This window comes from Ctenopharyngodon idella, chromosome 9 (genome assembly GCF_019924925.1).
Source record: "Ctenopharyngodon idella isolate HZGC_01 chromosome 9, HZGC01, whole genome shotgun sequence".
NCBI lineage: Eukaryota > Metazoa > Chordata > Actinopteri > Cypriniformes > Xenocyprididae > Ctenopharyngodon > Ctenopharyngodon idella.
In genome coordinates, this window is record NC_067228.1 from 7221505 (window position 1) to 7237847 (window position 16343).

Below are 16343 nucleotides of genomic sequence, written 5' to 3' on the forward strand. Positions count from 1 at the left end.
TATGGATTTTGTCCTAGGGGCTAACTGAGCACCATGGGACCTGTAGTGTCAAAACTAGCCACCACGTCTCTCTCTTTTTGGCTGCCCTTGCCCTTTGAAGTGGGCATGGCACAGCATTCAAACAGTAAAGAAGTAGAGCAGAGTGAACTTTATTTAGAACAGAAATAAAATAGTCACAGAGTTTCTAGTTTGGTCAGACTTAACCACACTTCCACTCTGTAAACTAAAGCATTCAGCTAAATTTTTTCTCATTCTTTTTTAGTTTATGTGCAGGAGAGATTAGTATCTGCGGGTGTCAAATGACTGTGTTAGTCAGCAGTTTGTGAAACTAACTGATAGATGCTGAATTGTGGCAGAAATGTCTGAAAGAGGTGTGAGGCTCATGACCAGTGCTTTTGTTTGCTTTGCACTGACAGCATTGAAAGACTCTGGTCTAAACAAACCCTATTTAATTAAAATGCCAGTACTGAGTTAAACATATAGTGTGTATAGCACATACATGGGATTTATATTTTGTTTTATTTTCTTGTGTCATCTGGACTGATTCATTATAAAAAAAAAAAAAAAAAAAAAAAAAAAAAGGTCATATCTGAGTTCGATTTCAATTCAATACCGATTCAGTTCTGTTCTATTTGGTGTTGATTCATCTCCATTTAGTTTTTTTGAAATATAAACATTTAAATTGTGGATGTCATAAGAACTTGACAGATTTATTTAAACATACATTAAATATTGAAGAACGGTAAACTATATAATGAATATGTAATATTGTGCATATTTTTAGCAATATGCTTCCCTCTGGAGTTTATTTTTCTAGCTGACTATCGAGTTTATGGTCACCGAATGGCTTTTCTGAGGTAAATGTAACATGACATTGATTACAAGCTGTTTCATTGACTTCTTTCCATGGTTGAAACACTGACTGAGCGATCATATGTGACATGACAGATTTCAGTAATTTGTACTGTATCTTTTAACATACCTTCTGATGTTCATTCATGTTTATTTTGTTCTGTAACTAATAGTAAAGTGGAAGAGATGATCCATTCACGTGCCGGTTCGCTTGATCTGAGGTGGCAACAGTGATCTGTCATGCCATATTAAAGAGCGCCAAAACGGAATTTATTGTTTGAATTTCATAATAAAATGGACAGAATTTGAAATCTGAGACTGTTTTATATCAAAAGTAACAAACCACAAAGCTTGTTGCTATTTATTGGATGGGAGACACGCTACAATGTTCTGTTCATTCATCAGCTAAAAACAGACTAGACTAAAAGATCAATTCTTGGGATTTAAGAATTGATATTGGTTCATAAAAATGAGAATGATTAAAATCGAGAAATTGATGATGATTTTTAAACCTTATATATCTCTTCCTATTTATTTTATTTTATTTGTTTGAGACCTGTTTCTAAAGTCATCTTGACTGGTTTAATATATAGAGCTTTTTGTGTAAATCGCAATACCCTGCTGAACACAATAGAAAGACCTTTCTATTTATTTTCTTTGTATTGTTTCATGGTACCCAGTTGTTTTCATCACATTGAATCATCACATTCAATTTAGATTGCAAATTCCCAGCTCAGCTATAATATGTCTTTATCCATGCTGCTACAGATCCAGCAGCTCCACAGTAAACTTTGGCCCAAAATGTGTCCAAATATGCTTCAAAGCGAGCGAATCTTGAGCTGACCTTAAATGAAGCACTGAAGAGCTAACACAATCCCAGGACAGGCAAAAGGGTCAGCCTGCTTAAGATAGAAAGCCTCATTTCTCCTTAGAGTGAACATATTTTGTAATTTCTTTTGGGTTTTAGGGCTGTATTATTATTCTGATCATGATGTTAACCTTGTTAACCTTCAACAGATGATGCCCCCTGGTGCTGTGATAGTTTTGCTTAATTTTAATGGAGTCTGGTTCATATTTAATATATTGCATTTGATTTATTATATGCTGCAGCTGCATGTAATATATTAAAATGATATGCATGTCATGGGATCTGGTTAAACTAAATGTGTTAAATTTCATTAGCACATGAGATGCAGAAGGTGACGTTTTCATGTTTTTTCTTCACAGCTTGGACTTCGAAGAATGCGCCCACAAGTTGATAAAAATGGATTTCCCAGAGAGCCAGACGGTACGTAAATAAACGCTGCTGTTCTCTCTAAAATCCTGCAGATCTGTGTTGCTTTTCATGTCCCTGCATACAGCTGTTTATCGGAAGCTTTTAACTTCATCTAAATATTTGTTTTCAGTCTCAGAGGTAATTTGTGCCTTTGTGGTCACTTGGGAAGCATTTGTCATCTTAATATCCTTGTTTTGCAGTTTCACAGTGGGGAAAAATGGGCTGTTTTGGTTAATGGCAACTGGGTGTTCCCTCCTGCTTTAACTGATCAAATGCCTTTCTCCAGAAATGGCCCGTTTGTGATTGTCACCCTGCTGTTTCACGAATCAAACTGGAATTCAGTGCCAGCAGCTCATCAGTTTGATGGAAAGTCCTGTATTTGTCAGCACCTGAGCTTTGCTTCACAAGTCTGACGTTATTGTATTTGTGGCACAAGTGCTGGACTAGGGCCTGGCTGTATGTTGAAAATTCACGACCATGACACCGTGTCACCTTTTTTTGCATTTTAGCACTGGTGTCTGTAATTACAGTTTTAGCAATTGCAGCTCTTTCATGGATGTTGGCTTTCTGAAGTTTTCTGTGGTCTGTTTTTGTTGAAACATGGTCTTCAAGGGGCTGTCTTTTTTTGTTCACAACTTATACTATACTGTTATACAACCTAGAGAATAAAAAGATAATTGTTTTTTCCTCCGTATTATTTTATATACAGTGCTTAACAAATTATTAGACCACCACCCAATGTAAGGTTTGTGCCACAGCTGCCCTAAACTAACAGTATTGGTGATTACCAAAATCATTTTTTATGTTTCTAATGGTTAATCTACACCAGTATGTGTAAGCTCTTTAGTCACAGTAGTGTTTCTAATGCTAAAATCTAATTATTGCTGGGATTTAATGGTTTCAAAGATAGATCACACAAACGTTTCATCAAAAACAAGTCTTTGGGAACAACTAGAAACTATTTGGAAGTCAATAACAACAGAGACTGTGGAAAAGTACATAAGAACAATGCCAGGAAGAATGCAAGCTGTTATCAAGGCCAAAGGAGGCCATACAAAATAATTTAACCGATTACACAGTTGCGCACAGCCGTGAGCGCTCTTCACAAAGGACATGTGAGCATTTAAAAGCAGCCGTCTGTCAGTAAGTGAGTTTCATGTATTAAATATATAGGCCTGTTGCATTCCAAATAGATGATTGATTTTTTTTTTTTTTTTTTTTTTTCTCCCACCCCTGTCTGCAATGGAGCAAAATTATGTTCCTTCTGTTTAACGAAAAAAATCATTCCTTTAAGTCATTTCAGAACAAATATAAAAATATCGAGCTATATATCAAATGACTGATGAATATTGAGATTGATGTGTTTTTAGCTATTTGTTCAAGCCCTACTCTGAACACATTGGTTTTCTTGGCTCTGTTAATCAGTCCGTTTGACCTTTTAAGAGAGATGAGGGTGATAGCCAGATTCGATCCCCTGTGCCTTCTTATTCCAAATATGGACTGTCTTGTTTAGCTGGTGCAGTACAGATAAGTCTGTATGTTGTCCCCAGAGCATATATGTAATGTCAACAACATTCACGGCAGGGTTCATTATATATTTGCCGCTTTTTAAATGACTTCCACTAAGACGAACTGTATAAAATAAGATGGTATTGTAAGAAGTCCCAAAATAGAATAGAGCCCCCTCACCCCCACCACCATATCTGCTGCTTTTGGCCATTTGAGAAAAGAGCCAGTGAGGTGCACAAGATGGAAACATTGTGTTTGCAGGCCTGAGGGAGATTGTGTAACAAGGGTAGCATCCTACAAATGTCTTTATCACTTCGCTCCAGTCCTCCGCACAGGCTCAGGAGCAGGTCAGGAAGGGAAAGAGGCATCTACTTGCTCCCCAGCATACAAACATATGTCAGCTGTGCTGTAGGTGACATCACTACAGCAGATCACCTCCAAATAAATCTGGGATGTCTGGCTCAAAAATACGTTTTTTTTTTTTTCTGTTGGTGCCAGTAGTTAAGTTTTGCACTTCCCTTGCCAATATTTTAACTTGCTCCACATCAAAGGTTGTAAATGTATTTCATTTTGTAAATTAAAAATATTTTTAATTATTTATATATTTATGCAATTAGAATATATATATATATATTCTAATTGCATGAAATATTTATACAATTAGAATTTTTATATATATGTATAATTTTATATTTATAAAATATGTTGCTGGTTTTTATACTTTGTTTATACAGAAACAAACATTAAGCAAATTGACAATGCTGTTTCATTGAGCTAATAATGCAGCCTATAAATGATTTAAATCAAGAATCAATACATGTATAAATGATTACCTCATTGCAAGGAAGTGCTCGTTTTTGCCAGTTTGTTGGTGGTGGGTCGTTCTCAGATCTCTCTCTGAAGCCAGAACTGGCAGAACATGGCTCACATCCAGACCTACCACAGTCCTCTGCGTCATCACACACACACACACACACACACACACATACACATACACATACACATGCGCACACACACCTGAGCCTGCCTCAAACCCCCCAGTGTCTGTGCAACATGAGGAAACACGTCAACTACTCTGGTTTCCTTAACATCACTGTTTGATAAATAAGTTATTATTGGAACTAGACATCTGAAACTGGGAATCTGAAAGTTTGGCTGGGGTTTCGTTCAGCCAATTAAGTGTACACTTTTATAGGCGTCTCAATGACATTAACATATAATGTAGCATAAAACGTATAATTTTGGACTGATTTTGATATGTCAGCCTGATTTCTTTTTAGTTGTATGATTGATATACTGTGGGGCATTTATCTTTAAAGGCCTTTAATGAGAAACAATAAACGCAGTCCCTCGTGTAGAGCTCGTTTTAACATTGCAGTATGCGCTGTTTCTTTCACACATATGGGTTCACGTCCTTGGAACCCACTGCGTTTTGTCCCTCCTGAGTTGTCGTACCAGAATAAACCGTCCTTGAGTCTTTGGTTATTGCTGTTTCTGCCCAGTGATCTGGCTTTGCTCCTAAATGCAGGGTTCTTACAGTCATGGAAAACCTGGAAATATAAGGGAATTTTAAAATGGTTTTCCAGGCCTGCTAAAGTCATTGGATAATCAAGTCTTAAAAGGCTTGGAAATGTATGGAGTAATTTTTTTGTTTGTTTTTGTTTTTTGTAGTTTTCTAGATTTTTTTTAAATATTGTACAGCTGTGAGCGAATCATTCTTTTGAGTGAAGTGGTCACAAGTCCATCTGAAAGATTAATTAGTGATTTTGATTTTTGATCTTTGACTTTTTAGTTATTTATTTTCATTCATTCATTCAAGTTGACATTCATTCGTTCATTCAAGTTGACATTCATTCGTTTGTTCAAGTTGACATTCATACGTTTGTTCAAGTTGACATTCATTCGTTTGTTCAAGTTGACATTCATTCGTTTGTTCAAGTTGACATTCATTGATGTGGGAACTTTAAGCCAAACACCCCATTTGCCCAACCTTCATAGCTGTTATTCCAAGCTGAACATTTGTGGTGAACGTTTTCTGTCGTTATTAAGATAAGAAAGAATTGTTCTATTTTATGAAAATCCCTCTGGATGAGGTCATTAGCTTTTACATCTTTTAAAGATGGCTATAAAAAGGTGGAATGTTGCTTTAAATTCCGTACAGCTGCTGCTGATTGGCAGGTGTTTCTGCTAGGGTGGAGATTGTTTATAGTCTGCAACAAGTAATCTACCACGTGTTTGGTTTCCAGTTTCCGCACAAGACATTGACAACAGCATTACAGAGCCAAAGACCAACATAGAACTCATTTGGAATTGGAACTCCTATCATTCTCAAAGTTCTACACATCTTTGCTCCTTGTATGTTTATTAACTGTTTGTCCAATTTGTTGTTTGTGTATAGTACCCCCAGCTTCATTTAACATTTACATATTTCCCCTAAAATCAGAGCAAAATGGGTCTGGACATTAGTCAGAGAAGACACCATATTTAATTTAACGCAATTGTAAATGAGGCTGTGAGTGTTAAGTGGTTTGAACTGTTGTTTAAAAACATTGAACATACAGTACCATCCAAAATGTTAGTTGGTAAGATTTTAATGTTTTTTTTTTTTTCTTGTGGTCGCCAAATCTGCATTTATTTAATCAAAAATACAGTAAAAATAGTAATGCTGTGAAATTACAATTATGATTGAAATAACCGTTTTCTGTTTGAATATATTTTAAAACATAATTTATTCCTGTTGACAAAGCTGAATTTTCAGCATCATTACTTCAGTCTTTAGTGTCACATAATATAATCCTTTAGAAGTCATTCTAATATGCTGATTTGCTACTCAAGAAACATTCCCCATTATTATCAATGTTGAAAACAGTTGTGCTACTTAATTTTTGTGGAAGCCATGATTTTTTTTTTAGTAGTCTTTGATGAATAGAAAGTTCAAAAGAACAGCATTTATTTGAAATAGAAATATTTTGTAACATTATTAATGTCTTTACTGTCACTTTTGATCAATTTAAACCTTCTGACCCCAAACTTTTCAGCAGTAATGTGTGTCTTTCCAGTTAACTTCTAGAAAACATGGGTTGTTAAAACTAGGAAGCCTCATTATTATTCACATCACATTAAATATGCTGTCTACTCTGACTGAGGTCCCTGAAGCTGAGATGATTCACTGTTATTCAGCCTTCAGTTTATAGGGATCATTTAATACTTCACCCTCAGAAAAGTGAAGGCCAAAGCCTGGCGTGTGAAAATATAAATACTTTAACTTGCTGTGCTGATGTTTACATTGAAATGTCGAGGGCAGAAAGGATTGAAAATATTACAGCCAGTCTCATAATTTCCGTGTCGACACATCAAAGTTTCCCCTTCAGAACAGGATTGTAAAATGTTTCATAGTGCACACTTTCGACAAGGTTCAAGCGAAATTTAGCAAAGGCACTGACAATTGATGCGGAGCAGCCGCTGTCTGGCAGTGAAGTTGATGCCGCGATTATTAGTCTTGTGAGCAATAAACACATCACAAGTGCGGAATGAATCATGGGACTTCACAGATGGCCTGTTCATTATTCAGCCACATTTCTGCCTCCGCCCGCCTCAGCCACATGGAGTACAAACGTATGGATTGAGTGCATCGGGCTGAATCACAACTGTGCTCAGTTAGCGGATAGATAATTCAGCTGCATGAGACGCTAATCGAATGATGATTCATTTCACAGAGCTTCTGCTGCCATTGTCTTTGTCACTGAGTGAGAATGCATTAAGTGCAGAGAGGGATATGGATGACTGTTCATTTTGATTATTTGGTGTGTCTTGTAGCATTTATAACTAGCTTTCCTCTCTCTGTTTTCATTTAGTATAATTGCCTTGGATTATCTCTAGATGAAGAAAGTCATTTTTCTTTTTTTTAATCAGAACAATGTTGAATCTCATGATACTCATGAGAGAACTAAATTCTTCACACATTAGTTAACGTTAGTTAGCCTAATGCAGTGGTTCTCAAACTTTTTTGGTCGTGCCCCCCTTTAAACCTTTAAAAAAAATCTGGCACCCCCCTATTATTTTATAATTATACTTATTTTATAAATAAATATTTTATATGTAATAATATATTATCATTTCATTAAAAATTATAAAAATGGAAAAACGTGCAATAAAAAACACCTGCATTAGTTTCACTTTGTAATGTCACTGAATCATGTAAGTTACGTCTTCTCACTGGAATAGTAGCTTGTGATTCTGTCAGCTGAATGAATCAGTGCTTTTCTATGGCGAGCAACTTCTGTGTTGGGCTTGTTCACACAGTGACAAGTAAAGAATCTGAAGAAGAACGATTCAGTGTAATTTGCGTTCGGTGCCGCTTTATATAGGCAGAGCGCCAACCGCTATTCATGCACTTGAACGCCAAAGCAAAACTTTTTTTTTTTTTCTGTTGATCTCCTGTGCCCCCCTGCAGTAACCGTGAACCCGCCCCACACTTTGAGAACCACTGGCATTAGGCCAGTGGTTCTCAAAGGTTCTCATTACCATTAACTCACAATAACCAAAACATTTCTTACAGTATCTTTGTTAATGTTAGTTTATAAAAAATGTTTATTGTTAATGTTAACTCGGGTCCATCAAATAATATTAACAAAGTTAGATTTTAATAATGTATCATTTAATGTTAAATTCTGGTAAAGCATTTATTACCTTTTCTATTGTTAGTTCATGTGAGCTAATGTAGTTAATGTTAGCAAATGGCAACCTTATTGTAAAGTGTTACCAAATTCTTATGTTTTCATTAACAAAAAACAAAAAAAAACAAAACAAAAACAAAAAAAAAAAAAACAGGATATAGGTGTTTGCCAGGTCATTGCTATGTGGTTGATGGGCTGTTGTAGGTGGTTACTTGCTAGCCTGAGTTAAAAGAGTCCATCCTCAAGTTTCTGTGGTGTTCTGTTACCCATTTTATTTTATTTCTGGTGGAAATATTAAGTCTAGTCACTTAGAAAATTGATAGAACACCTCAACTTTAAAGGGATAGTTGACCCAAAAATTAAAATTGTCATTTACTCACCCTCAAGTTGTTTCAAACCTGTGTGAATTTCTTTCTTCTGCTGAACACAAAAGATATTTTGAAGAATCAGTCCCCAAACAGTTACTTTTTTTCTTTCAAAAATAAATAAATAAAAAAATTTCCGCCGCCTTTCACTCGGAAAATCTTTTCCAGTTAATTTCTCCACTCAAATCCGTACAAGTCAAGCGTCTGCAAGTGAAAACACGAACACTGGAGAGCTGCTTTATAGTAGAAAACGAAGTTGTACTTCTGATGAAATGAGAGACTGACACTGTTTTTCGTGTTTAATACTGTAAAGCTGCTTGATTTTAAGCTATCTATTTTATAAAGTGTTATAATATAAACGCGAAGTGACTTTACTGGAGTGCCAAATTACAGAGCTTGTGCAAACAAACATATCCACATTGCCATGATCAGATGCTTTTCTTATGCTTTACTAAAAAATCCTTGCTAGTTTCTCAATTTTGTTGTTTATTTTCTTGCTGAGAGGAAAGCGCGCAACATTTTTTACATATTCATTCTCAGCAGCGTGGGTGGCATCAGATGTTCGATTACAGTATATCGCTTCTCACGCATTTCGAACTTGGTTTTACCCCTAAACTAAGAACAAAAATGAAGTATATTGGGGCCTTTAGGGATGTCTTCATATCCCTAATCCAATGAATCGCCGCATGAGCACTAATGAAACCAAAACCAATTTCACAATTTTCAATACCAAACCAAAAGTTAATAACATGCAGCTGCAAAGCAGAAAAGCTTTTGAAAGATACATTTGTGCAAATATGCATGAGTGTGTTTGAAAGAAGTCGTGGGTATCAAATTGTGTTACTACTGATACCATTGGGAAAAACTGGTATCATTTTTTTTCCCTTGTTAGATCGACATGGTACCGGTGTGCTTGTGCTTTTGACATCCTTATGAGATTGCATGCCATATTTATTCAGCATGTGCAGAGTATATTCCACACCCGATATACGGGGGGTAATGGAAAATACATTTCTCTTGCACACTGCTCTTCACTCCTTGGAGTTATTGATTGAATCTTCCAGCCTGTTCTTTACACGGCAGATCTTCAGCATGACTTTCTTTGCCTGTCCCACAGAGGTTATATGCGTAAAACTTGGGCCGTACTCATCCACGAAGAAAGAATGTTGTCATGCTGAACCCAGCGCACTTAGTGAATGCTGCTCTGTGTCTGACCGAGTTCAGTCAATGTCCCACGTGTGCCAGTGATTCACTGGAGCCGGTCTGTTTGTGAAGTTTCAGCTTCTAATTTTTTGATAGTTGGGTATGTTTTTTTTTTTTTTTTTTTTTTTTTTTTTTTTTTTTCTCCCTCTCTCAATATAGAAGTTTTATTGTGTTGTGGATATACTGGAGGTAAGTGGTTATTGATTGTCTGGGTGTGAGTCTGGGTTTTCAGTCCTTGTGCTGTTTGTTCGATCTGACAGCGCTGCCAATTTTTCTTCAAAGGAAATGAAATAGGCTGGCATGGATTTGAAGTTTCTTCAAATGGATAAAGCCCTTCATTTGTTTCTTTATATTCTTCATGTTCTGCTGCTTTAATAAAAGTTAATGGCATTTCATCATTTCTTTTTCATCAGTCTTTGCTGAGCAGATGGCTGGTCATCTGTGGCAACAGTCTTACTGTGCACGATTACAGATTTCACATCACGGACGCTCTCCTGCGCTCTCTTCATCTCATATCGCTTTTTAAAAATTATTAGTCTGTCCTGAGGGAAAAGCTTCTATCAGCTTCATGTCAATCACAATCCGTCCATCATTCTGTAGTTCCTTTAGCTATAATGTATCCAAGCAGTCAAAGCAGAGTGGAGTGGGATGAGATGTTGCACTTACAGTGAGGGCATGCAGGAGCTCACCTGGACCACAGGTGCAAAGAGGGAAGTGCTAAAATGGCTGTTTTGAGCATGTAATCCCTCTGGTTTGCTCTGTGGGTAGGATCGCCGCAAAGGGTCACTATGAGATTCCAGCCCTTTGGGCTGAAGAGATTTACCTGATATCTCCCTTGATCTGTCAAGCTCCACCATGGCTTTTCTGCTTGAGGCAACAGGGATGATGCTAATGAGTAAATCAGGGAGTGATTCACCAGTGCCGAAGCCTGGATTTCTGCACCTGCTTGGTCTGCTGCGCAGTAATGCTGCTGGTGTCATAGAGCAGTTTAATTAACACGGATTTCCCTGTTCATACATGAGGAACAGGTATTAGCTGAGTCAGAGAACCGTAGTCGGATTTCCTCTGGAACTGAAAGCTTTGCTGACAACTGTATTACCAATTTTTGAGATACTCAGGCTTAAAGAAAGAGTTTACTAAAAAGATTATCATTGTTTACTCTTCCTCTGGTTGGAAGTTTGGGGTCAGTAAGATGATGATTATTATTATTTTAAGAAATTAATACATGTTCAGCACTGGTGCTTTAAATTGATCAAATGTGACCGTAAAAGCTTTTCCACCAAAAATTTCTTTCATATAAATGCTGTTCTTTTGAACTTTCTGTTCACCAGAATAGAATATAATCAGAATCCTGAAAAGTATCACAGTTTCCACAAATATTAAGCAGCACAACTGTTTTCAACACTGATAATAATATGAAATGTTTCTTGAGCAGCAAAATCAGCATATTAACATGATTTCTGAAGGATCATGTGACACTGTAGACTGGAGTAATGATGCTAAAAATTTAGCTTTGCCTTGACAGGAATAAATTACAATTTAAAATATATTCAAATAGAAAAGTTATTTTAAATTTTAATAATTTCAGAATAATACTATTTTTACTAGGGCTGGTACAATACATTGATTCTCGATTAACGATACAAAGAATCTGGAGCGATTCTGGAATTTTCCGATGTATTGTGATTCTCTCGAATCGATTCTGAGCTTAGTTTTTAAACAGCAGATGGCACTGCTATACATGCTTTAGAAACACTCATACACTTTTGGCTTGCTTAGTTGGGGAAACTTGACATTTGATATTCAACAGTGTTTTGATCTGCCTGCATTGACACCATTGTATGCGAACTGAACTGAGCTGGATGATGGCATCACTGTTTACTCCAGTGATGATATAGTTAAATTAGCTAAATTAATAACTATTGATTCTTACATCGGAATGAATCAATACTGAATTTACTTAAGATGGGTAATGACACCATTTTCTTTAAGAGCTGCTGTGCAGCCAAAATTATATACCAGTTATCACTGTAAAGCTGCTTTGACACAATCTGCACTGTTAAAAGCGCTATATAAATAAAGGTGACTTGATTTGACACTGCCTGCTTCCAGTTCCTTTACACACACCACTTAAACCTAAAATAATCATTCATAAAGTTTGAAAAGGTTGAAGCGAATTACAAATGTCGCATCACAAAAACATTCTGAGCCGAGGTGCAAGTATATTTAACCACTTACATGACTCAGCCGAACGTACGAGCATGTGTCCGGCATTCTTCTTCGTGAGCGTTTGAGAGTGCGTGGTTAAAAACTAGCCTAGAGCACCATGTGCTGTTAAAACTAAGCTCAGAATCGATTAGAGAGAGAAAATATCAGGATCGATCCAGATTCATTGTATCGATCGAGAATTGATGTATCGTCCCAGCCCTAATTTTTACTGTATTTATAATCAAATAAATGCAGCCTTGGTGAATGAGACCTTTTTTATAGATTTAAAGGGTTAGTTCACCCAAAAATGAAAATTCAAGTCATTAATTACTCACCTTCATGTCGTTCCAAACCCATAAGACCCGTTCTCCATTCTTCGTTCTGAAGTCATTATTTGGAAAAAATCATCCCCTTCACTGTAGTTCACATCACATTTGCGTTTCTCAAAAGTGAAGTTTCGTCACATCAGGTTTGACTTTTGACTGAACTTTTCCTTTACTCTAAAGATACTGCTTGAAATAGAGAAAAGGTTTCTGGTCAGTAATCGAGCACAGCCTGTAGGATTTCAGCTCCCTGAAATATATAAATGAGAGACTAGTGCCGTAGGGCTGAGCCACCTTTCTGCTACGCACCTTTCTGCAAACTGTCCTGTGATCAGAACACCTTACCGTCACACCTGGCACATCAGGCTCGCTGCCTGCAGGCACCTGTTAGAAGAGTCAGAAATGATCTCATCAGGGCTTAACACCATCTCAACTGTTCCTCAAGTGCTCAGTACTTTATCTGCCCGGACACTGTTTTTGATATCCAGCGGAGGTGAATTTTAGACCTCTAAGTTTTCAGCTTCAGCTCTAATTTGGTGCCAGACTGCAGCCTGTTGGGGGGTTTCATTTGTAAATTGATCGCAAGCATGCCGTTCTTCCTCATAATCTTGAGCTCCCTGGTGAATATATGAGGTAGATCATGAAATCAATAGGCTTATGGAGTGTTATAGGCTATAAGTAGAGAAGTGCTGCAGTTCTTGTAGACCTGTATCCATGCAGTAAGTAACACAGTAGGTGAGGGGCCGTGGAGCTCAGCTGAGCCGCAGGTGTGAAGTGGGAAATGCTAAATGGTTGTTTGGAGCATAGAATCTTCCCTGTTTCCTGTGAGGGGAGGAATGGGCATCTGTAGGTAGGATCACAGCAAGGCCAGGCATGAGGAAGGGTTCGCTAAGGGATTTCAGAGAATTACCTGACATCACCTCAACTGAATCTCTCCACCATAGGTTTTCTTTGCATGCCTTTAGTCATAAAATACTTTTTTGACATTTCTGGCCTAGATGTTTGAAAAATCCTTAAATACTGTGTTTGTGTACCTTGGGAAAGGGTGGGGATTAATGTATACGCAGATATCGGATACGAGTTGTGTCTTAAAGGGTTAGTTCACCCAAAAATGAAAATTCTGTCATTACTCACCCTCATGTCGTTCCACACACGTAAAGGTGATGATACAGAGGGCAACTTTTTGAGCAATGTTGCTGGGCAATGTTGCCAAAAGAAGTTGCTTGGGCACTTTCCCATTGAGAATGGACAACAAATTTCTATCTGGATATCTTGAGAGAATTTTTGTTGCCCATTCATAATGGGAAAGTGCCACAACAACATCGCTTGGCAAAATTGCCTGGCAACAATGCTCAAAAAGTTGCCCTGTGTATCATAACCTTAAGACCTTCGTTCATCTTCAGAACACAAATTAAGATATTTTTGATAAAATCCGATGGCTCAGTGCAGCCTGCGTTGACAGCAAGATAATTAACACTTTCAGATGCCCAGAGAGCTACTAAAGACACATTTAAAACAGTTCATGTGACTACAGTGGTTCAACCTTAATGTTATGAAGCAACGAGAATACTTTTTGTGTTACAAAAAAAAAAAAAAAAACTTTATTCAACAATTTCTAGTGATGGGCATTTTCAAAACACTGCTTCATGAAGCTTCGAAGCTTTACAAATGTTTTGTTTCGAATCAGTGGTTCGGAGCGCGTATCAAACTGCCAAAGTCACGCCCCCCAGTGGTGAACCATTGAAATTTCAAAACACTTATGACGTAACGAAGCCTCGTTTACCGAAATCACGTGACTTTGGCAGTTTGATACACGCTCCGAACCAGATTCGAAACAAAAGATTCGTAAAGCTTCGAAGCTTCATGAAGCAGTGTTTTGAAATCGCCCCCGTCACTAGACATTGTTGAATAAAGTCGTTATTTTGTTTTTTGGCGCACAAAAGTATTCTCGTCACTTCATAACATTAAGGTTGAACCACTGTAGTCACATGAACTGTTTTAAATACGTCTTTAGTAGCTTTCTGGGCATCTGAAAGTGTTAATTATCTTGCTGTCAATAGAGGCCTCACTGAGCAATCGGATTTTATCAAAAATATCTTAATTTGTGTTCTGAAGATGAACGAAGGTCTTACGGGTGTGGAGCGACATGAGGGTGAGTAATTAATGACAGAATTATCATTTTTCAGTGAACTTACCTCATTAAGTGAATGTAAACGGATGGGACAAAAAAATTCTAAAATGGTCAAAAGATCAGATCTATGCATTAAACCTTGCAGTGCAAACACAAACTATGACTCATGCAGTGTATTCCTGTCTTCTGAAGCCATACGATGGCTTTATTATTAAATAGTTTTTCTTTTCAGTTCACAAAACCTCTTAATGATTAATCCGTATCTCAAGTGCTCAACATTTCATGTGCCTGGATTGAAGTTCACTGATATCCAGCGCGCTGAAGGAAAGAGCCTTGAGATTTTACCAGATCTGTTTTTAGAACATCACATCTAATGCATTCAGGTTTAATTTGTCAAATTGATCGTGAGCTTGTCTGTCGCTCTGTCTGTCTCAGAATCCTAGGCTCCTTGGTGAAGATATGAGGTTATGAAATCAATAGACATTAGTGGAAAAGTGCTGGGAATGGATGATCAGCTCCACACCTTCACTTTGTTTCTTTAAAGTGCAAAAAGCTGATGCTCAGTCTGCGTTTGAGATTTTTTTTTTTCTCATGTGCATCTGTTTCTCTCCACAGAAAGAGCTGTGCAACATGATCCTGGACTGTTGTGCCCAGCAAAGAACATACGAGAAGTTTTTCGGTCTTCTAGCTGGGGTGAGCATGTCTTTCCCTCTGTCACTGTTATGCGGTGTTCACGTCATGTTGAAATGACCATAATTAAAAGAAGAAACATTTTATTTATTTCAATTTTTTTTTTTTTTTTTTTTATTATAAAATGACAACTTTTTAAAAGTGTTCTCATTTTTTTATTTTATTAAACTTTTTTTAGTGTATAGATTATTTTTTAAAAATATTTATTTATTCATTTGTTTTGATTTTTAATTATATTGTATATTTATTTATACTTTTATTTGCATTTTTTAATTTGTATGGTAATTTAATTATAAGGTGAAACCTTTTTAGTTTTGTTCTATTTTATTGTTTTATTTTTTATTGTAGGTTCATTTTTAAATTATTTATTGGTTTGTTTGTTTTGATTTTGTTTTTAATAAATATATTTATAGATTCCAACATGATGCAAGGAAGCATTATTCTCTCTTTTGATTTATGAATATTTAAAATGACATGCACCTCATAGGCAATATTAATGCGAAATTGCAACAGCTGTTTTTGTTTCTCCGTCTGATATGTTCATCATTTATGTAGAGGTTTTGCCTGCTGAAGAAAGAATACATGGAGAGTTTTGAGGCCATCTTCCAGGAGCAGTATGAAACCATCCACCGGCTTGAAACCAACAAACTTCGTAACGTTGCTCGAATGTTTGCTCATCTCCTCTACACAGACTCTGTTCCATGGAGTGTGAGTTACTTTTATTGCTTCCTTCTTTACATTCACCACATCAGCATTTAGACATGGCTTATAAAGTAATGCATCCTGCAAGCTGTAATTACACTTTAGGCAACAACACATCAATACGGCCGGACACATTATTGGTTTCCTGATGCAGTAAAATAGTGTTTTCTCTCAGGTCCTTGAATGCGTTAAAATGAGCGAAGACACAACGACATCCTCCAGTCGAATCTTTGTGAAGATTTTGTTCCAGGAACTTTGCGCTTACATGGGTTTGCCAAAACTGAACGAGAGACTGAAAGACATGTAAGTGCTTTTCTTTGTGTACTGTGCTGTTTTATTGTATAAAATTAATTGATGATAAACTTTATAATGAAGCTGTTTAATGGACCATTTCATTTGCTTACTCCC

The 16343-nt window shown here is 36.8% G+C and overlaps 1 protein-coding gene across 2 annotated transcripts in view; it reads left to right on the top strand.

The window, feature by feature from the left end:
• Positions 1–16343, top strand: part of cwc22 (CWC22 spliceosome associated protein homolog) — a 120413-nt gene that overhangs the window by 100547 nt on the left and 3523 nt on the right. For both annotated transcript variants that reach the window (XM_051906852.1, XM_051906851.1), the window contains exons 15-18: positions 2080–2140; positions 15159–15236; positions 15789–15941; positions 16111–16238. In XM_051906852.1, coding sequence (XP_051762812.1) covers positions 2080–2140; positions 15159–15236; positions 15789–15941; positions 16111–16238 — 420 coding nt within the window. The remainder of the gene's footprint in view (positions 1–2079; positions 2141–15158; positions 15237–15788; positions 15942–16110; positions 16239–16343) is intronic.